We start from the raw sequence: 22,046 nt of genomic DNA on the forward strand, positions 1-22,046 counted from the left end.
GCAAGTATATGAACACACAAAGATCTGTACAGGGATGTTTATAGCAGCTTTATTTCTAAAAGCCAAAAAGTGAAAACAACCTAGATGTCCATCAATAGGCTAGATGAATAGACAAAACATTGGTCGTCATTTGTACCACAGACTACTCAGCAATACAAAGAGACAGACGCACAACAACATGGGTGAATCACAAACGTATTACACTGAGTGAAAGAAGCTAGATGCCATCTCCAGGAACCACAGAAAAGACAAGTCCAATCCTTTTTCATGAAGGAAAACTGACCAGCAGTTTCGCAGATGGGAAGTGGGGTGGGAGTCACGATGGACTACAAAGAGGCAGGAGGGAACTTTCTGGGATGGTAGAAATCTTTAGAACCCATCTGTAGAGGTGGATACACAGATGTATATAATTGTCAAATTTCATCAAACCACATATCCAAAATGGGTCAACATTGTTGTATGTCGATTATATATCATTAGAAAAGAAAAAAACCTAGAATCCCCCCACCCCAATTCTCTTTCTGGCTTCATTTTCTCCAGCACATTTCCACCCTTGCATGCATTGTTTTTCTCCCCACTAGAATGTCAACAGCACAGGAGCAGGAACTTTTGTTTTGTTCTCTGCTCTATCTTCAGTGCCTTGAAGAGTACGGAGCATATTGTAGGTACTTACTAAATATTGGATGGATGGATGGATGGATGGATGGATGGATGGATGGACGGACGGACTGATGGATGGATGGATGGATGGATGGATAAATAGATGGATGGATGACACATGGATGGATTTAGTCCCTGAAGGCTCAGAGCTAGTTAATGGGAATGGCTGTTGAAAGTATCCACACACCCACCTGGAAGCTGCCAGACAAACACCAGACCAGTAGGGCCTGTGAGACTGTGGGAAGTGTCATCATTCCATCCGGGGCTGCGTCATCACTCAGGTATTTGGACAACGCCATCCTGGAGCTGTGTCATACCCACCACCAACCCTGGAAGGCTGCCCAGCTCAGAACCTGATGCCCATTGGTTGGCGTTTCCCGTGGGCGCTGTGCGTGTGGAAACCAAAATATTACCGTAGAGGGTGGAGCCACAAAATGAAGCTGGGCAAAACCCAGAATGTGGCCTGTGGTTACTCTAGGCGAGGGGATAGGGACTAGACGTGCAGGTCTGATGTCTTTCTGTTTCAGATGTCTTGTTTCTGCTGTATTTCCCTGTTTTAAACTTCTTTCTTTTCTTCTGCATAGGTAACACATTCACAGGGTTCAAAATTCAAAAGTTACAAAAGTGCGGACGTGAGTCCCCCTCCACCTCTGCCTCCAGCCAGCTGCTTCCCCCACAGCAGCCACCATGCAGTGCTCACTGTGTAACTCTCCAGGGAGAGTTTATGCCAGCAGGAGAGTACGTGGACAGCTATTCCAGTTTCCAAAAACAGTAGCACACCGTGCATGCCGTCCTACACCTTGCTCGTTCACCAAACCAGGCATCTTGCCATCCCACGTCACAAACACTCACGGCATCTTTTCTGTGGCTGCCTGGGATTCCATTGTGTGGCTGGGACCAAGTGGGTTCACCCACTTCTCGCTGATGGCTGTTTTCAATTGTTCGCTGTTACAAATAATGACGAAATAAATAACATTATATACACTTTGTACAGGGGTATTTTTACATGTAAATAGTGACTTACCCACATTTAAGCAATGAGAGAATTACCTACTGATTTTTGAGATTTTTTTAAAAGATTTTATTTATTCATGAGAAACAGAGAGAGAGAGGTAGAGTCACAGGCAAAGGGAGAAGCAGGCTCACCACAAGGAGCCCGATGTGGGACTCGATCTCGGGACTTCAGGATCATGCCCTGAGCCGAAATCAGATGCTCAACCACTGAGCCACTGAGGTGTCCCTGATTTTTGAGATCTTGATTCTCATGAGAACTTGGAAGCTTTGGTCCCACTGAGCCCACATTTGGGGTGCGGGGGTACTCATGGGCTGGACCAAGCCCCTCTGCGCCTGGGGCTGGGGCAGGCCCTCTCCATTCACACTGCCCCACCCCATTTTGCCAAGAAGAACACCAAGACCCAGACACAGAGTGACACACCTGCCTGAATAAACACTACTGGATCTCAAGGAGCCCGGGGGGTGGGGGTGAATGCTGGGGTCTCGACAACCCCCCACTCACCTCCCTCTCTGCCTCTGCCCTCCCTGGCCATGTGACATTGGTACATGGATTCACTTTCCTGAGGCTCCTTTGAAGTCCACTTTACAGTGGCACTCTCTGCCAGGAATGAGAACTTTGTTCCGTGCTGGACACACAGTAGGTGCTTGGGGCCTCATAGATGTGCATTAGTTGGTTTGTTGATGTGGTTCTTCCAATGGTTTAAATACTTAAAACTGGCAACTAATTAATTTTTTAAATTAGTCAACGCATAAAGTTAGGCCTGATAATGTCCAGGATTAAGGAATTTATCCTCATGATGGACACAGAGGTGGAGGAATGGGGAGACCCAACAGTCCAGGTAGGAAGTAGTTAGGAGGGTGAGATTTGAACCCTGGAGCCTGGCTTTAGGTGATACTAACCACCACCCCTAATTAAAGACCAGAGACCCAGGGGCTAGCAGTGAAGGAAGGGGACAGGTAATAAAGCCCAATGGCAGTCATGCCACCCCCAGCACACACATATAAGCACACATGCGTGCTTACACACACACACACACACACACACACACATTCTGGCAGGGCAGGACTGGGCCAGACCTGGGTTCCATTACTAACTGCGCTACGTGCAAGCCTGTAACCTCCAATGAGGCAGCTGTCCTCTCTGAGCCTCGGTGTCCCCAATGGTAAGGCCCCTACTGTGCAGGGTGCAATTAGACACAGACCAAGAAAAAGTTCTGTGAGCTGCAAAGGCTGCAAGCATGTAGAGGATTAAGGGATTTAGCCTGCCAGTGGACTCTGAGGGAGGAGGGATAGGTGGGGAGGGGGGTTGGGGACATCCAACAGGCCCGGTTTGCCCTTAAGAACCTCTCGGGGCTGCCTGGCCCAGCTGTCAGGAAGCTGCGATCCCAGCCCAGCGCCAGGCTGGCAGGCTCCAGACAGAGCCCCCTGGCTCCAGCTAGATGCCATAGTCAGGGTAGGGGCCAACCTAGAGGCTGGACTAGGCTATTTTCATCCCCAGGAGGGCCAGGGAGAGGGCTCCAGCTCCCTTCCTCCTCCACAGGGCCCTGTTGCCTCCACAGAACCTGCCTGGAGACCAAAATGCCGCACAGCACAGCCAGGGAAACCAAGGAACAGAAAGGTTAATAGTTATCAAGGTCACCCAACTGGGGCTTGAACCCAGACATCCTAATTTCCAGAAGCCAATTCCTTCCTAGATGCCATTCGCTCACTCCTCTACTCCTTTTTTCTTTCATCTAACAAATATTTGTGGACTACCTACTTACTGCTCCCCAGGGACCCGTAGCCTAAGTCAAATCCTTGCTTCCTGGAGCTGCGTTCTAGTAAGAGACAGAGGCAAGAAATAGGTCACATGGCCTCTGTTTACTGTGAGTCAGGGGCTGATATGTATTTTTTCTAGCAAGAAAAATAAACCAGGATAGGGAACCAGTGACTTCTGGATGCTAATGGTTTAGGTAGAGAGGGCAGTAAGTGGGTGGGTCAGAGAAGGTCTCTCTGAGGAGGTAACATGTAAGCAAAGACCAAAATGAAGTAAGAGAATGAGTTATATGGATATTTGGGGTAGGATACACACTGGCAATGGAAGCAGCAAGTGCAAAGGCCCTGAGGTAGGAATGTGTCTGATGTGTTCCCAGAACATCATGGAGGCAGGGTGGCTATAGAGAGTAGGTAAAGGGGAAGTGAGAAAGGTAACAGGAATACAGGTCATGATGGCCGTGTAAAGCATAGTTAGACCTATGGGTTTCTTTTCAGTCTGTCTAGCAAGATCGACCCTCACATTGTTCAAAGGCTCTCATCACCCTCCATGGTCTGGCCCTTGTACTCCAGGTTCAGCCCCATTCACCTTCTCTCTGTTTCTAGAATCTACCCTCACCACAGGGCCTTTGCACAAATGGTTCCTTCAATCTGAAATGCTTTTCCATTCCTATCCCCTCTTCTGTTTAACTCCCACCTATCCTTCATATCTCAGCTCAAATAGCTCAGGCTTCTAAACCTCCCTGGTCAAGTCAGCAATCCCTCCTTCCTTCCAGGACCTAATTTCAGTGACCATAAAATTATTGGGATGGCCAATTAAGATCTGTCCTTAACCAAGACTGAGCTTTCCAAGGGCGGGTGTTCTGGTTAATTTCGCTCACTATGGTGTCGCAGGGTGTGCCTCACGCTAACAAATATGTGTTACATTAATGAACAAATGAATGGCACAGGCACTTTACAAAGATTGTCTCCTTTCATCCAGTTTGTGAAGCTCAGAGAGGTGAGGTAGCTTGACCAAGGACAGATAGTAAGTAGGAGGCAGCACCAAGAAATCCAGGTTTCTCTGATTGCACAATTGGGTACTTTCCCTTGGCACACATAGGTCATGCTAAATTGAAAAATGGCTGTAATCATTCCTCCACGCTTGTCCTCATGCCCTTTTGCAATGTGACTAAGAGATGGAGTTTATCTCTCAACTCCTTGAATCTGACTCAGCCACATCACTTTGTCTAGCCAATGGGACATTAGTAATCACAACACAAGCAGAGTCTTTCCAAAGCTTGTGTGCATTGGAGCTTGCTTGTCTTCTCTTGCTCAACGTGGTACTCCAAGATTACCATGTGAATGGGCCCAAGCTGGCCTCATGGGGGTGAACCTCATGGAGGTGACTGGAAGCACCCCCCAGCCTGCCAACTGCCAGACATGTGGATGAAGCCCTCTGAGACCAGCTGACTGCAACCACATGAGTGGGCTTAGGTAAGACCAGAAGAACCACCCAGCTGAGGCCAGTCCAAATTACCAATTGAAGAATTGTGGACAAATAAATTGTCTTAGGCCACTAGGCTTAGGGAGATTTGTTATGCAGCAAAAACTAACTAATACACATAATCGGTGAATATACACTGTGGAGACAACACCCATACACATACACATATGCACGAAGTGTATGTAAATGGCCTCCTACAGGTAATCTGTCAGCACCCACATAGACATACCCCTTACAGGTCACCTGCAGAAGATATTCCCAGCCATCACCCAACCCCACACACACCTCTATTCAGACCACTATTCAGGTTCACATGTCAATGTAAATATATTCTGGGAATGGGTAAGTCAACAATACCCAAGCTCTACATCCCTGGTGCTGTCCAGCACAATATAGGGCATGGAAAAGGACTCAGCAGCCTTTAGTTGAACAAAGGGATACATAAAGTAAAAGCGCAAAATGAGCCAGAGGTTGGCACAGTGAACAGATGGTGCTGAGAGATCCTCATGGGTACATAGAAAGGCCTGGCAGTGGGGGTCACAGCTTCAGTTTTTATCCCTCTTAGAAACCCACCAGCAGGGATATGCAGGGGATGCTCACAAATGCTCATATTACAGATTGTACATGTGCTTGATATTCTATTTTAAAAATTGGTCATACTTCTTTTTTAAGTGGGGGTGGTGTTAAAGATCACTTGAAGAATTTCAGGAAGGAAGTTGGAACCAATACATTACTTTCTGTGTATAACTATGGGGACACTGAAGATGTCAGAGAATTAAGGATGAGTTGGTTATGAGGAAACCACAGGACTGAAAAACAAGGCTGATAGTAACTCCAGGGAAAACCAAGAGTTTCACAAGAAAGGAAATGTAACTGTCATATGCGATTTGGCTTGGCAGGAAACAATATTTGCATAGTTACAATATAAATAACACTAAATATTCACTTAATGGAAAATTGTAATAAATGTAGATTGAAAGGATAGGAGGGTGAGAAAAGTTAATCCCTCCTTGATAATAATAATTATAAAAAAAACATTTTTTACCACAGCCAGAATAATTATTCTGGTGCATTATTCTAGGCATTTACATGTTGAATCCTCATAACAATCCAATAGCTCAAATATTCTTATTACTCTCATTTTACAAGTGAGGAAACTGAGCACAAGGAGGTTAAGTCACTTGCCTGTGGTCATATGGCCAGGAAGGGTAAAGGCTGGGATTCAAATCCAGGCAGTGAGGTTACAGAAGCGACACTGTGAAGACATCAGACCAGAAATTCAAGGCAATATTTGCTAAAATTAATCCAGAAAACCACAAGAAAGCATCTTACTTAAAAATATGGAAGAAAGTACCAGAAGAAATAGTTAAAAGAGTTGAATGTGGCTGTTTAACGGATCAGGAGTGGGAAGGACACAGCGAGAAAATGTTTCTTATTAGTACTATTTAATTTATACAGATACATAGATGTATCCATGAGCTAGGGACAGGAATTGACAGACATGGAACATGAGGGAACTTTCCATGGTTATGGCATTGCTCTATATCCTGGCTGGAGTTTGGGAAACAGTATACATTTGTCTAAATTCTGCAAAGGGTACCTTTAAGATCTGTGTGTCTCACCAGATATAAATTTTACATACACACAGGGGGAAAAAAGAATCATAAACAAATATTGGGCTCTAATGGAGCTCTAGTGGTATGCATGCTAAAGTGCCTTTAAGGGGAAGTGTACTGATGTTTGCAACTTACTTTGTAAAGCTTCAAAAAATAGGTTGTCTTAATTGATGTATAGATGGATAGATGCCTGTAGAGCAAATTTAACAAAATAGTAAGAACTGAGCATCCAGTAGGTGGATATGTAAGTGTTTGCTGTATCATTCTTTCCAGTGTTCTTTAAGTTTGAAAATTTTCTTAATAAAGTGCTGGGGTAAATATATGAATGCACTATCTGAAAAAAAAAAACCTGAATGGGGTGTTCTGTCTTGGACCTGGGAAGACCCACACAACTCTAAGCCTACATGCATGTCTACCTGAGGGGCAGCTATCACCATACTCTTGTATATGTCCTCACCTACCCTGAGATCTAGAGTCAGGGCCCGGTAGACTAATTCCTCACTCGCTCCTTGCTGCCCTGGACACAGGGTGTCAAGCAGGATGGGTGTCTCCTCTCCCTGGTCCCCTTGAATGCCTCTGTAGCAGAACCAGAACCAGAACCATTTCACCAGGGAAAGGAACAGGGCCCTCTAGCTACATCCCATCCTCTGCCAAAAGGGTAGACTGAGGCCTGGCAGGCGGGGACAGGTGCCTTTCCCAGGGGCCCATCACACCTTCATGACAGGAGCGAGCAGCCAGATTGCTGGGCTTCCAAGCCCACGTGTATATAATTAGCTGCTGGGAAATAGATCTGGGAGCAGATCTCATCTCTGCCTAATTAGGGGCTGGGCAGCTGGGGCCAGTCTGGCCTGGGGGCGCTGCTATGGAAGCCAGGCAGCCCCAGGGGATGGGGCAGCAGCTGCTGGCCCTCAATGCTCACTGTCCCTCACACTCCACTAAAGGCAGAACAATAGAGGGGCTGTTCCCACAGATCCCTAAGGCTGGCAGAGGCCCCCAGCCGCTCCCTCCACAGATCCCCCACATGGGAGGCGGATAGGTTCCAGAATCCTGGTAGAAGGGAAGCCCTTGTGGAACCAGAGACCCGGAAACACCTTCTCCACTTCCAAGAATGCTTCCCTGCTCTCTTTCCAACAGACTCTCCCAGTGCCCTCTTGACCACCCCCAGCCCCAGCTCCTGGCAACAGGTCTGGTCTTAGGGCAGGAGTCCCTGCTCCACATGATACAACTCTGTGTTTGCTGATGAACTGCCCACTCACATCCACCAAATATGGCAGGACCCACACCTATCATACTCATAGCTGGACACCCAGCAGATGCTCCATAAAGTGACAGGAGGAAAGGCTGCCAGGACCCAGGACAAAGAAGAGAGGAGCCAGAGTGCCCCTGACTGTGGGTGTGACCCCAGGCTGGAATGCAGACCTGCTCTGTGTCATCCCCCAAGCCACGACCCCTCCTGTTCTCAGACAGACCCTGGCAAGGTCACCTTGAAGATTCAGTGACGAGGTGAGTGTGAAGGGTCTGCACCTACAACTTAACCTCCTCCAGGAACAAGGGCTCTCCCGGCCCATCACCCACCAGTCCTGTGATCTTAAATGCAGCCAACACATCCACTTGGGCTTCTGGGGTGCTGGCAGCTCCCAGGGAGGGGCAACACTTAGCACAGAATTCAGGCCAGGTTGACTGGAGGAGCTGGTCTTTGACACCTCAAAGGGCACCTCCTCTGTGGAGCCTGCCGGGATTATCCCTCCCGACCCCATCACTCCTTAAAGGGGGGACCAAGAGACTCAACTCCTGCATCGTCAGACCTGCTGGGTGCCCCTGTGCTTCAGTCTCCCCATCCTTATCATGAAGGGGGTGGACTCCATTCTCATGAGCTGGAGCACCACTTTCTATAACCCAGTTTCCCTTGTTCCCCTGCACTGCCCAGGCCCAGCCCAATCCCCTGGGGGCTGACCATAGACTGTCAGACAGACAGACAGACAGACAGACAGACAAACAGCTGGGCTGCCCTGGATGTTTGTCAACAGCCCAACGGAAATCTCCTCTTTATGCCTAAAATAAAACTTACATCAAACCTGTCACCAGGGCCCCCATTAGAGCTTCCTGTTTCTGAGTGCTGCAGCCAAGGCAGCCTGCAGGAGAGGAAGCCCCGCCCAGCCCCTCCCCGCTCCCACCCCGGGGGTGGGCAGAGGCCACCCAGGCTTTCACCGTGTGTGCCCTGTGTGACCCGCCCTCGCCTGGCTGCACTAGAGGCCAGGGGCATCTCCCAGCAGGGAAGCAGCCTGGAGGACCTCACAGCCCAATGCCAGCCATCCTTCCCCTTCCCCCAGCCCCCTGAGGACTTGCTGCCCCACTCTCCCACTGAGGCCCAGAGAGGGAGACTGGCTTACCCAGGCTCACCCAGAGTTGGAGGCAAGGCTGCTTGTTCTGTGCTGTCTGCCCCAAGTTGTCCCTCTTCCTCTAAGAACTCCTGCTTACAGCCCCCAATCTACAAGCCTGTGTACAGACTTTGTGTGGAGTTTCCTGCCCCCCTTGAGAACAGGGCAGCAGTGGGAAGGATTCATGCCCCCATCAGCTCTTCCCCTGCAGGTCCCCTTCCTGATGCAGGGGAAAGACCTCACTCCTGGCTCTACCCAGACTCACTCTGTGGCCAGACCCACCACTGACCTCATGCCCCACCAGATTCTGGGGTAAACAATTATGGTATTCGGAAGGCCCTATCCCAAGACTTCTCCCACCCCTTTCCCTTGTGAACACAAAAAAAGTCTGATGACCCAGCACTTGAAAAACAAGCATTTGTGTTTATTAACCAACGGGAGGGAAGTCAGAGTGGTACAGACTCCTACTAGTCCCTCCTGTAGTCTACCCATCTAGGTAGGCCAGGCCGCCACGGCCCTGCCCCCACCCACAGCCAAGTTCCCAGGGAACCAGGGCCCACTGGGAAAGGAAGAGGAAGTCAGCAAAGGTTAGAGGCCAAGGAAGAAGGAAACAGAACCGCTAGGTAGACAGGCCTAGTAAGATCCTTTGGTCCTTCACTCTCAGTGGAGAAGGCTGAGTGCCCTGGATCCAAACCCACAAGAAGAACCAGGCAGGGCTAGTGTCAAAACCCCTACATGTGAGGGGTAGAAGGTGGCCCAAGGTCAAGAGGCAACTCTCTCCAAGGTCAGTCCTTGCCAGATGGATGCTGGTCCAGCCTCTGAGTTCTGCCCCCATGCCAGGTTCACACAAGGTAACAACCTCTGGTCTGCCCAAGCCAGGGAATAGATACTGAAGAGGTCAAGGGGCCAGTTGCCCCTCTAAGATCTGTCCTGTAGCAAATGCCAAGTCCAGTGAAGGCCTAGCCCTCAGCTGCTGGGGTATCCCGTGCTTGCCGCAACCCGTACAGCCACTTGATCACACGGGCGTTGCGCTCTACCACCGACACCCCGTAAGGGACGCGCTCCCGGGCCCGCTCCTCAACGGTGGCAGAGCTGCGGCGGGAGCAGTCTCCCTCAGAGCTGCCAGGCCCAGCACTGGGCCCAGCCAAGGATACGATGTCTGAGCTGGCCCGTGCCAGATGGGCCACACCCAACCCCCGTGCCTCCTCCGGGTCTAGGCCACAGAAGTTAAAAAATCGCTCCAGGTCAGCTGCTGCCCTTGAGAAACGCTCACTCAAATCCGACTTGGAGCGTTGCAAACCTGGGGGCCGGGCTGGGCTGGAGGCAGTGGCAGTGCCTGGTGATGGGCAGGGCCGGGCAGGTGAGGCAGGCAGGGGACGGACATCCACTCGGCGGACAGCAGCCGTACTCGGTGGCGGGCGTGGAGGGGTGGCTGGGGGTGCCTGGTGGGCTCCCTCTGTCCGTGCAGGGGTACGGCTGGCCTCAGTTGGGGATGCGGGACTGTCACACAAGTCGATGAGGTTGCTAAGGATATCCAGGTCCAGCTGGGGCCGGCGGCCGGGACCAGGCAGGACTCGGCGGCTAGGTGTGAGCACGGTGCGGCGAGTCCCAGGGCTGAAGAGTGGCTGTTTGGACAGCAGGGGCTGCACAGGTTCCTGGCGGGTATTGGCCACATGCAGGCTCTTGACATACTTGGCCTTGTCAGCTTCCAGGCGCTCCACAGCACTAGGTTTCCGGGCTCCACCATCTGCTGGCCGCCGGAGCAGGTAGCCGGGGACCTTGGTCCGCAGGCGGAAAGGTAGGGCAGGGGTGTCCCGGGCTCCTGGAGTCAGTGTGTCCACGGGCATGACTGTTACATACCCCAAGGGCTTCGGTCTGAGGAGACAGGAGAAATGAGGAGAAAGATCCAGGCAGAAAGTTGGCAGCTGGAGGCCGGCAACGGCTGCAGGGGAGGAAAGAAAGAGGTTTAGCACGCTCAGACAAAGGCTCAGCCAAGACTGAAAGGGCCGAAGACGCCTTCCCTATTAAAAGGTAATAGCCACGCCCCTGGCTTACAGGGAGCCAATCAGCATACAGAAAGCCACCCCTGAAGGGTGGCCCCACCCACATCCGCGCCTCCTTTTCAGAGGACCAAGCTCAGCGGAGGCAGAGAGGAGAAAAAAAAAAAGTGCCAAAGAAGACAGAGGAAAGCAGCCTGGGCAGAAGAGACAGGGCAAGGCACGCTTTAAAGGAAGCAAAGTGGGCTCCAGACCCTATGCTGGGCACCAGCCAACTTAACCTCAGTGGTCCCCTTAACAGCCCCATTATTGCAGGTAGGGAAACTGAAGCGCAGGATGCTCAATCGACCTGATTAAGCGAACCCAGCAAGTTGGTAGCTCTACCCCCTTGCTTCTAGCAGGGAGGTGCTGGCGCACCTGATGACCCAGAGAAAGGGCTCCAAACCCACGCCTCACCTGGACTGCCCCCAGGGAACCTGGTACCACCTCCTACTCTTACCCACCCAGGCAGGAAGCTGCCCGTCTAGACATGCCAGGCCCCAGGCATAGCAGTAGAACTGGTGGGGGAGGAGTGTAAAAAATCCCCACCCCCTATCCCAGTGACGTGCAGACAATTATCAACTTCCAGTATGGGACTTCAGTGCCAGGCCCACAGTGATCCATGGATGTCTGTCAGCTAAAATGTCAGCCCTGAGCTATGCTGTTCCAAGAGAAGCTAGAAATGCCCACCACAATCCCAAGACCCTGCTGGAGAGCACCCAGAAGACCCTGGATCTACCGACAGCTAGGACAGGGACTCATTGGCAAGGGGGCCCACACCTGGGTGCACACGTGTCCATATGATCACCTAAGCAGCAGGACCTGGTGCCCCAGGCCTTTTTCCAAGAAAGGGCTGGAGTCACGGTGTCCCCTGCCAACTCTCCCAGAGGTGGGCCAGAAGAAAATTCATAGACCAAGTCCTGAAACTTCTCATCTGTAAAATGAGAGGAGGACTTTATCTCAGTAATTCCCAAGAGGACTTGTCATTCAGACCATCTACACCTGTGTTATCTAATTCAATGGCTACTACTCAACCTTAGCGTTAAACTTAAATTGAATAATAATTTCCGCTTCAGTTCTTCAATCACACTAACTACATTTCAAGTGCTCAACAGCCACTATAGCAGTCTAGTGCAGACAGTGCAGATCAGAGATTTTCATCCATAGCAGAAGGCTATAGTGGACAAGCCGCACATCGTCACCCAGAATGACAGGAGGAGTCTAGATTGGGGTGGGAAGGCAGGGATGCCTACCTGTGTGCTAGACATTTGACACCGTCTCACGAAATCCTCCAACAAGCCTGTGAGAAGGGTCATTATCATCTCATTTTACAGTTGAAGAAACTGAGACTAGAGATGTGACCATCCTAGGTCCCAGAGTCCATAAATAAGACACAAATTCATATGAAGCCTACTTCACTCATCTATTGCCTTTATTTCATTTTACTCTTTGTTCTTCCCATTCCCCTACAACATCAGCTCCATAAGGGCAGGGGGTTTGTCTTCTTCGCTCACTGAATCTGTAGCTTTTCAACACACAATAGTTTCAATAAACTGCTATTGAATTGCAGCAACCATGAGGACAAGGTGCGAAAGGGCAGACCTTGGATAAACCAGAGACACATCCAGTGTATTGCAGGCATACGTGCCCAAGATGGTAGGTATGGAACATGCTAGGAAGCTGGAAATCCAGATGAGCACCAACACACCAGGTTCTTAAATCTTAGCATATCTGACAACGACTTTTAAAACGTGTGTGGACGGAGCAAACACGTCTGCAAGCATATGTGCTCTCCCCACCCCAATCTAGCCCCTAGTCTGAGACCCCTGCAAGGGCAGGCAGCAATGCAAGTTAACAGAACCTTGGGGGCTGTTGGCCTAGAGCCAGAGCTGATGCCCAGGTAGAAGGGATGGAGTGGTGGGAAAGGAAGGCTGCCCCACTCCAGCGACCCCAAGGAGACCTCAGGCAGGAAGGGTCTACCAGGAAAGGCAGCCCTGCCAAGCCCTGTGGAGGTAACTAGACTCTGCCCCACCTCCTCGGGCCACCGCCTACCAAACCAGTCCGACCCGTTGGCGGCGGCAATTCCCTCCCGGGCACCATCCGGGGACACAGAGGGAAGGAGGAGGTCAGGTGGGCAGGGGCAGGGCAGAAGCCCCACGCCCTGGGGCCGACCTGATGGTCGCAGGGGCTCCCCGGGGGCCCGGACACATGCAAGGAGCCACCGCCGGCTTGGGGGCCGCTGGTCAGCTTGCCCACCTGTGCGCCTCCCTCCAGCAGCTGCGCCTCTTAGGCTCTCGGTTCCTTATCTGAGATGCGGTTAAAAATAGACCTGAGCCTCCAGGTCTCTGCGGGGATGAGAGGTAAAACAGGTCGAGGACTTTCCCAGCACCTGGCCAGAAGGCTGCGCTCCAAGAACTGGGCTCCTTGGTTTTTAGGGCGACGCTGACGACCCAACCAACCCCGCAGACCACCCCCTCCGGCAGCGGTCTCCAAGCACGCTCCAGAACCGCCGGTCGGAGCCCGAGCCGCAGACAAAGGAGGCACGTGATGCGGGCTAAGCCTACACTGATCAGAATAAGCTCCATTTCACAGGTGGGCAAAAGGAGGTGTGGCGGCTCCTGCGAGTTAAAACCCCGGGTCGCAGTCCCCGGGTGGGGCTCGTCCTGAGGCCGCCGCTCCCCGCCGACGCCCCCACCCACGTATTTCAAGTGCTACCCACAAAGGCCCCCGGAGCGCCAGCCGTTAGCGCTCCTCTTCGGCCACCCCGGGCTGGCAGCCCCGCCTTGCCCCCTTCCCACCAGCTTCCCCGGAGGCAGCCTTCGGGGTTGGGGGAGCTCAGATCCGCGGCCCGGCTCCTGCCCTGCCCCCTCCGGGCAAGCCTGGGGACTCCCCGCGGCCGAGGCCGCAGCCGCCGGCGCGCTGTGTGGCTCCGTGGCTCGCCGCCCCTCTCTGAGGCCGGGTCCACCTGGCTCGTAAAGTGCGGGCGCTGACGGCACGAAGCGTGCGGTCTCGTCCGGGCCGGAAGGGGAGCCCTGACCCGTCTCCGCCTTCCCGAGGAAGGCGGGGTGCCCGGGGAGCCCCCCAGCCCCGACCCCGCGCCCCGGGCCCGCACATACCTGGCTGCGCGCGCGCCGCTACCGAGCGCTCCCCGGGCCCGGCCCACCTGGAGCTCAGGTAACACGCGTTTGCGCAACTTCCGGCGGCCTGCCTTGGGCAGGTGAACCCGCCGGCCCAGGTTATTACCCGAAAGGGAAGAACGAAAGCCAGGCAGGGGGCAGAACCTGAGCCCAGGAGCGCCGGGGACGCGGGCCCAGCTGCCCCGTCCTACCCAGGAAGCTGTCCCGCGAGCCGGGCCTTCCCCCCCGCCCCCAGCTGCACCGGCCACACGCGCACATCTGGCCACCGGCGCTGCGCGGGCAAGTGCGCCCATCCTGGAGATGGCAAAACTGAGTCCCCCGCTCTCACAGCCGCAATGACGGCATGAATGTCGGCTGTGCCAGGCACGAGAAAGTGCTGTTCCTGCTATTCATTAACCCATTTTAATCTTCCCAACAACCCCTATGAGGTGAACTCTATTATCCGCATCTGACTAATGGCATACTGAGACTGCGACAGGCTGAGCCAATTGCCCAAAGTCACCCTGAGGAGTCCGACCTGGGCACTTTCCCTGTAGATCAACCTCAAGGCCACCCCTTTCTACAGTTGTGTCCCTGGGCAGGTTGCTGGACCCCTCAGGCCCTCCATTCTGCCAAGTGAGGGGAGTCTCACCTTCCAGGTCAGGTCAGGGTCTGAGAGTGCCTGTAAAAGCTCTGTGCCAGCCATAAACATTTACTAATGATGGCAGCAATGGTAATAACTAGAATGTTTGAGTTCCAGGCACCATACTCCTGTAAGTCTCTGGATATTCCCCACCATCACCGCCACCACCCCCAGGGAGAAACTATTTAATCTTTTTTTTACAGATGAGAAGACTGCAACACTGCAGGAATGAATCCTTGGGAGGGACATGATTGTGTCCTCTGCCAACCCAAGCCCTACTGTGTCACTTCAGGTGGCACATTTGATTAGGCCAGTTTCCACTGGGATCCTGAGGCCCAGAGAAGGAAGTGCCCCACTGGCCTCAGTCCTGAGCCCTGGGGAAACCATATCTGCGCCCAGTGGGGGCTGCACCCTGACTGGGGTGGAGGGCTATGAGGGGACAGGAAGTGACTCAGAGAACAACTCTCCTTCCCCTGGGAGTGAGTCAGCTCTGAGGTCTCCTCCAGGCTCTGGAGCCTGGTTTTAGGGGAATGAGAGAGGTCAGCCTAAAGACCATCATCCCCTACAATGTTCTGCTGGGTCCCTGTCTGGCCCTTACTGAGGCAACAATGGGGACAGGGGTTAGACGAAGAGGGCTCAGTTAGGCAACAATAATAGTAAAAGCAAAAGAACACTAACACTTTCATAATAGGGAAGAAATTTTCTAAGTGTTTCTCTGCACCTGGACTATTCTAAGCTCCTTATATATGTTGACTCATTGAATCCTCACACTCACCTTGAGGTACTCCTATTATGTTCATTTTACAGTTGAGAAAACTGAGGCACAGAGAGGTGGGGCCACTTGCCAGAGGTTCTATGGCAGGTAAATGGCAGAACTAGGATATAAACCCAGGAGCAGGTCTAGCGGACTGGAGAGAGGTGGAAGAGACAGAATTTTCAGTGTTGGACTTCAGCCACTCACCAAAAGACTCTACAGCCTCCCTCTCTGGGCCCCAGAGGGAGAAGCCACCTTAGGGAGCATTCCTGGCTGTGGTTTGGAGTCTCAGGTTCCTCAGCTGTAAAATGGGGGCAAGATGGCAATATTTTCCCAACAATCATATCTCATCACTGCTCTGCTTGGCCCACTTGTGGATCCCCATCACCTTAGAATAAAAGCCAAACTCCCCACTTGGTCCTCAGACCTTCCAGATCCAGTCCCTGCCCTCCACTCCTGCCTCATCTCCAGCCTTTTCTGCTCAGCCACACAGCTCCCTGTTGTTCCTGAACACACCAAGCCCTTTCCCGCCTCAGGGCCTTTGTACCATCTGTCCTCTGCTTGGAACCCCTTAGCTCACCTCCTTCAGGTCTCACTTCCTCAGAGAGGCCTCCCTGGCTACCCTGAGGCTCCTGCCAAGTCTCTCACCTGGTTGTTTCCTTCCACACATTATCCCACCTTGTCATTTTAGATATTCACTTATCAATCACTCGTTTCCTATTTCTGTATTTTCATCCTCCAGTGACCAAGCAGACAGGCACACCATTGACTAAGTAGCAAGACTGGAACCCAGGCCACTTCAAAGACCAAGGCCCTTCAGTACCAAGCCTCTTCCCAACCCCCTGTCCCACCCGAGATCTTCCCTCACCTCTCCTCCTCCCCTCCAGCCTCATGTCACCCCCCATTCAAGTTGGGCCCTGGCCACTTCTAGATGAGCCCTATTCTTTCTCCAAAGACATCATGTCCAAACCCTTGCACTTGAGGGTCTGCTCCTACAGTGCCCTTCCCTACACCAGCACCATGGCTCCCTCTGTAGCATGGACTCTGGAACCAGCCTACTTGGGTTCAAAACCCAGTTCCACCAGTGATTAGCTATAGACTTGGGGTAAGACAGTCAACTGTTCCGGGCCTCGGTTTCCCCAACTGTAAAACAGGACTTGTAACAGTGCCTCTTTCCCAGCCTATGCATGACAAATGCCACCAAAATGTGATACTGCAGTGCCCAGCTCCTGGGCGAGGACCATACACCCAGAATGTTGACCCACTTCTCTCAGAGTTTACAAATCGAAGCATGCAGGGCCACTTGAACAGACGTTTCTTCAAAGAAAGTGCACACCTGGCCTACGGGCACATGAAAAGATGCTCAGCATCATGCATCATTAGGGGCATGTAAATCAAAACCACAGTGAGATAACATGTCACATCCATTAAGACGACCAATATCAAAACAAGCAAACAAGCAAAAATGCAAAAAAACAAAAAACAAAACCCCAAAACACAGAAAATATCAAGTGTTGGTGAGGATGTGAAGAAATTGGAACGCTTGTGCACTCTGGGTGGGAATATAAAATGGTGCAGCCACTGTGGAAACAGGATGGCGGTTAGGAAAAAGTTTTAAAAAGAATTACCATAGGATCCAGCAATCCTAGTCCTGCGTGTATACACAATAGAATTGAAACCAAGCACTTGAACAGATATTGTACACCAATGTTCCATTGTAGCATTATTCACAATAGCCCAAAGGTGGAGGCAACCCAAGTGTCAGTGAACAGATGTACAGATGAACATACGATGGAATATTATTTAGCCTTTATAAGGAAGGAAGTTCTGTCACCTGCTTCAACCTGGGTGAAACTTGAAGACATTATACTAAATGACATAAGTCAGACACAGAAGGACAAATACTGGGGGAAAAAGGACAAATATTGTACAATTTCACTTACATGAGGTGCCTAGAATAGTCAAATCCATAGACACAGTAAGTAGAAAGGTGCTTTCCAGGGACTGGGGGAAGAGAAAATGGGGAGCTGGTGTTCAATGGGTACAGAGTTCCCATTTAGGAAGATGAAAAGGTTCTGGAGGTGGATGGTGGTGAGGGTTGCACTTAATGTACTTATTGCCGCTGAACTGTACACTTACAAATGGTTGCAATGCTAAATTTTCTGTTATATACTTTTTACCAAAAAAAGAAAGTGAGTCTGGAGCCAGACCCCCCAGATTCGCATTCTTTCCCTGGATAACCTGGTCCAAGCTCCTAAACCTCTCTTGCATTCAGTTTCCCTTTGTAAGGTGGAAAAAATAGCAGCAGGAACTACCTTACATCATAGAATTGAGGGAATTAAATGAGTGCATGCTTATAAAGCACTTGATGCATAGTAAGTGCTCAGAAGGTGTCAGTGATTGTTTATTCCTCACCGAGGGGGCAAGAGGTGTGGCTTCGACGTTTATAGTTTTCATGACATTCTGCACCCCCCACCCCACCCCTTCCTTCCACCTGCTTCGCTCTTTCCATTCGGCAGAAGCCAGGCCCTGACTTGGGTGGAGACAGGGAGGCCCTCACCTGCCCCAGAGGAGGATCAGGAAGGCTCCAGGCAGCAGGGAGGGGGCCAGCCAATAGGGCAGGCCAGCTCGATTTCAGCCCAGCTGTCCGGGTCAGAGACACCCAGCTGGGCATCCTCCAGGGCCACGCCAGGCTCCGTGCTATTTCTGGAGTCTCCCCAGACACTCATGCCCTGACCTGCTTGCAGTGGGCCTTGCCCAGGGCACACTTGCACACATCTCAGAAAGAGAGAGGTGAGCGGACTGAAGGAGGGCTGTGGGCACAGACGCCTGAAGCACTGATCTTCTATCGGCCAGCGGACAGCTCAGCTCCACCAGCTCAATTATCTGTGCCTCAGTGTGTACCTGAAGTTGCAAAATGAGGACAAACGGGCTTGCAGTGGAGACAGAGACTGCATGCAAAGCCTCAGGGAAGGTCCTGGCTCACAAGGATAGTGAAGGTGGAGGTTGGGGTAGACTCCGGGGCAAGCCCACTTCCTGTCCTGGACTGCCTTCTTCCCAGACCTGAGTTTGCCATCATGGCTTCTTATCTTGGCCCAGAGAGGTGAAGAAACTTTCCCAAAGTCACACAGCAAGTCAATGACAGATCACAGATGGGGCACTGGTCTTATGATCAAATATATCATCTATAATGATTCATATGTATATAATGCAACCAGATGATATATGCCCATGACTCAAAATTCAAAAACTATGAAGAGAATGAAGTAAAAAACAAACTCTTTCCCACCCCTGTCCCCAGCCACCCAGTTCCCCTCCCTGCAGGTGCCACTGTAACCAGACAACTGTGTGTCCTTCCAGGGAGATTTTAGGCAGATCAAGCAATAATGAGTATAAATTCTTTCTATTTTTGTACACATATGGCAACATGCTGTGTGTACTGTATTCACCTTGCTCTTTTTACTCAATAATACATGTTGTTTTAATAATGTTAATATAGTATTAATTCTAATATATGTATTAATATACTTAATAATATATGTTGTCCAAAAATATGTGTGGTGGCACATCAGTAACATAAAGAGCTCGTCAGCCCCTGCTGATGACCATTTAGTGTGTGTCCAGACCTGCCCTATTACAAACCAGCCTGCGGCGTCACTGCACCTACATTGCGTTGCCTAGAAGTGAGACAGCTGGGCTGAGGACGTGCTTGTAATCGTGACAGAGACGGTGTACTGTGTTCCATAGAGGCCATGTGAGTTGATCTCTACCAGCAGAACACGCAGCAAATAGTAACAGTTAGCTTTAGGGCACCTGGGTGGCTCAGTCGGTTGAGCTTCCAAGTCTTGGTTTCCATTCAGGTCATGATCTCAGGGTCCTAGGATCCAGCTTCCCCTCCTCCCCCCTTGAACTCCCCTGCAAAAGGAGGATCTGTTTCTCCTCCCCCTCTGCCTCTGCCCCCTCACCCTCAATCCCCCAACCCACTCCCACACTCCATCTCTCTCTCTCTAAAATAAATAAATCTTTAAGAAAATAATAACTGTTAGCTTTAGTTATCTTGATTAGAGGTTTTGGCACCCCTCAATTTTGCCCGGGAGGCCACCTTAGCCCCTCCTCCTATCACATTCCAGTGGAAGAAGATATCAACTCCCTAATAAGTGAAATACAGAGGACATTAGATGGGCAAATGCCACTGAGAGAAACAAAATAGACAAAGGGGAGGGCAGGGCATGGCATACAAAGTCAATAAATATTTGTTGAAAGAATAAATGAAAGACTTATTTTCTTTCTGAGTTCCCAGAGCATCCCCAGGAGTCAGGGCCTGGTCTACGTATGCTGCTCCAGCCAGAGGTGTCAGCAGCCCCATCCTGAACTCCAAAGTCTCTGCTGACTAGTGGCTTAACGTTCAGTGGCTGCCTTTACCCATTTCCCCCAGCCTGGAGCAGATTCTCAAGAATCTAACAGTGGTTCCAGGGCCAAAGCACCTGCTGCCCACCTAGCACCTAACCAAGACACGTCGGTCCAGTCGGATCCCCCAAAACAGCCCTTTGAGATGGCACTGCGATTCAGTACCCTGTGGGCAGAAGGACCCCAAACGAGCCCTGAATCCAACCTCTGGCGTCCTAGAGAAGGGAAGACAGATGCCCAGAGGGGGCACCCAGGGGGCAATGCAGGAGCGGCGCAGGAGGTAGGTGATCCAGCCTGGGCTCCAGGGCATAGCAGCCTTGCAGGCTGAGGAGCTGACCACCAGTTGAGCGTCTGGACCTCTCCAGGCAAATCTGGGTCTACCCAGACTGGAGATTTCGAGGTGGAGCTGAAAGATGTGAACTGGATTCTCAGCCAGGGATGGGACACTTGCCTCCGGGCGCCTCAGCGTTCTCCTCGGTGAAATGGGGTACCACCTCCTCCCGCACGTACGACGCCGGGAGGACGTATACAGCAGGCGCTCGGCGACCGGACCCCCTCCGACCCAGACCACCCGCCCCCTCACCTGAAGCCCGAGCTCGGCGAGTCCCGGCTCCGCCCGTGCGGGTCTTGGAAGAGGCTGACAGCTCGGACCCGGGCTGGGAATGGCCGCGTCCAAGGCGGCTCGGTGCGCCCCAACCCGGCGTGGGGGCCCGCAGGGGCCTCCTCCGAGCGGCTGCGCGTACCCGAGACGGACCGGGGCACCAGGCTGTCCCCAGGCCCCCGCCGGCCCGGAGGTCCCCGGGGCGCAGAGGAAAGGGAAGTGAGCTCGCCGCTCTCCCCCCGCCGCCCGAATGGTTTGCCCCGGACATCCTGATTGGCTCCTCGCTTCCGTTCGAACGCCGCGCCGCCTGGGTTGCCAGGCGACCGCTTAGCTTGGGCCCCGCGAGCGAGCGCCCAGCCTCGCCCCCCAGCCCAGCGCCGCTCTGCCCCGCCGGCCTGCTGCTCCCGCGGCCGCCGCCGCTCTGGAGCCTGGTTCTCTCCCTTGGCCAGGCCTTCCTCCCGGTCCCCAACACGATGAGGCGCCCTTTGGGCTCCCCAGCTAGTCTCCAGGTCCGCCTTTGCAGCTCGCTGTGTGAGCCCGGGCCAGCCCCTTTCTCTCTCTGTTCCCCTACGTGCTCAGTGGGAAATTGTGAAATGTGCAAACCCAGCAGTCCTGAACTTTACTAAGGAAATGACCAAAGATATGAGCAAAGATTAATATAGCCCAGCGTTATTTGCCATAGCAAAAGAATGGAAATAACTCCAATGCTCAGCAAAAAAAAAAAAAAAAAAAAAAAAGGATTGGTTATATAAAGCCATCCTGCGGAAGAGCTAAGTTTATCTAGCCTTTTACAAATGCTGGGTCTCTTCACATGACATAGCTCCGGTCAGTGCTCATGGCATAACCCTTTGAGATAGGTACCCTTAATTATCCCCACAGTCCCGATGACTGTAATGCAGTCATTAAAAATGATGTAGTTAAAGATATTTAAAGTATGAGGAAAATGCAAAGAAAGCTTTTTAAAAGTATGTTTCAGGGATCCCTGGGTGGCGCAGCGGTTTAGCGCCTGCGTTTGGCCCAGGGCGCGGTCCTGGAGACCCGGGATCGAATCCCACATCAGGCTCCCGGTGCATGGAGCCTGCTTCTCCCTCTGCCTGTGTCTCTGCCTCTCTCTCTGTGCAACTATAATATAAAAATAAAAGTATGTTTCAAAGCACTATGTACACATAACTACATATTAAGTACATAATTGCAATGTCACATGTATAATCATTTATAATAGCAGTTCATTTCTTTGTTGTGCTTTTGTGGATTTTCCACTTTCCAACACTTAAATATGTCAATGGAAAAAACCACAGGTTTTTAAAAAGGATTCGAATAAATGAACTCTAAGCACCCTTTGAGATGAGGAAATTTCACAGCTGTGAGTCACTGTTTGGGTCTAGGGCATTGTTGAATCTGAAGCCAACCTGTTTTCTAATCCAGATGGAGACTTTCATTCTTTGGATTGTCATTGACTGAGCACTTACTATATACATATTTTGGGCCAGTGGGGGAGGGGGACTAATCACCAGCTATCACTAGCTTACAGTGATTGCTCCTTCTGGCATGGGCACCAAACAAATCAGAATAGATACCGTCAT

General features: G+C 51.6%; 1 protein-coding gene across 8 annotated transcripts; it reads right to left on the reverse strand.

Annotated features, from left to right (window-relative positions):
* Positions 1–27: 27 nt before the first annotated feature.
* FAM110A (family with sequence similarity 110 member A) lies at positions 28–20,714 on the reverse strand. Of its 8 annotated transcripts, none has more exons than XR_005377722.1 (3): positions 20,446–20,714; positions 852–1,605; positions 28–380 (listed from the first exon to the last, which is right to left on the reverse strand). XR_005377722.1 is itself a non-coding variant. In XM_038571876.1 (3 exons), the coding sequence occupies exon 3, from the start codon at positions 10,751–10,753 to the stop codon at positions 9,866–9,868; it is 888 nt and encodes a 295-aa protein (XP_038427804.1). In that variant the 5' UTR covers positions 10,754–10,848; positions 11,723–11,876; positions 20,446–20,689; the 3' UTR covers positions 9,310–9,865. The 8 variants fall into 8 exon arrangements, 6 of the variants coding, with proteins under 6 accessions (XP_038427804.1, XP_038427805.1, XP_038427806.1 ...); XM_038571876.1 differs by lacking the exons at positions 28–380; positions 852–1,605 and adding exons at positions 9,310–10,848; positions 11,723–11,876 and having other exon boundaries at positions 20,446–20,689; XM_038571877.1 differs by lacking the exons at positions 28–380; positions 852–1,605; positions 20,446–20,714 and adding exons at positions 9,310–10,848; positions 11,723–11,876; positions 14,059–14,133.
* Between the last annotated feature and the right edge of the window lie 1,332 nt (positions 20,715–22,046).

This window comes from Canis lupus, chromosome 24 (assembly GCF_011100685.1).
Source record: "Canis lupus familiaris isolate Mischka breed German Shepherd chromosome 24, alternate assembly UU_Cfam_GSD_1.0, whole genome shotgun sequence".
Taxonomy (NCBI): Eukaryota; Metazoa; Chordata; class Mammalia; order Carnivora; family Canidae; genus Canis; species Canis lupus.

Coding starts and splice junctions, on each gene's coding strand:
- FAM110A (XM_038571878.1), bottom strand. CDS start 10,753: ATGCCCGTGGACACACTGACTCCAGGAGCCCGGGACACCCCTGCCCTA.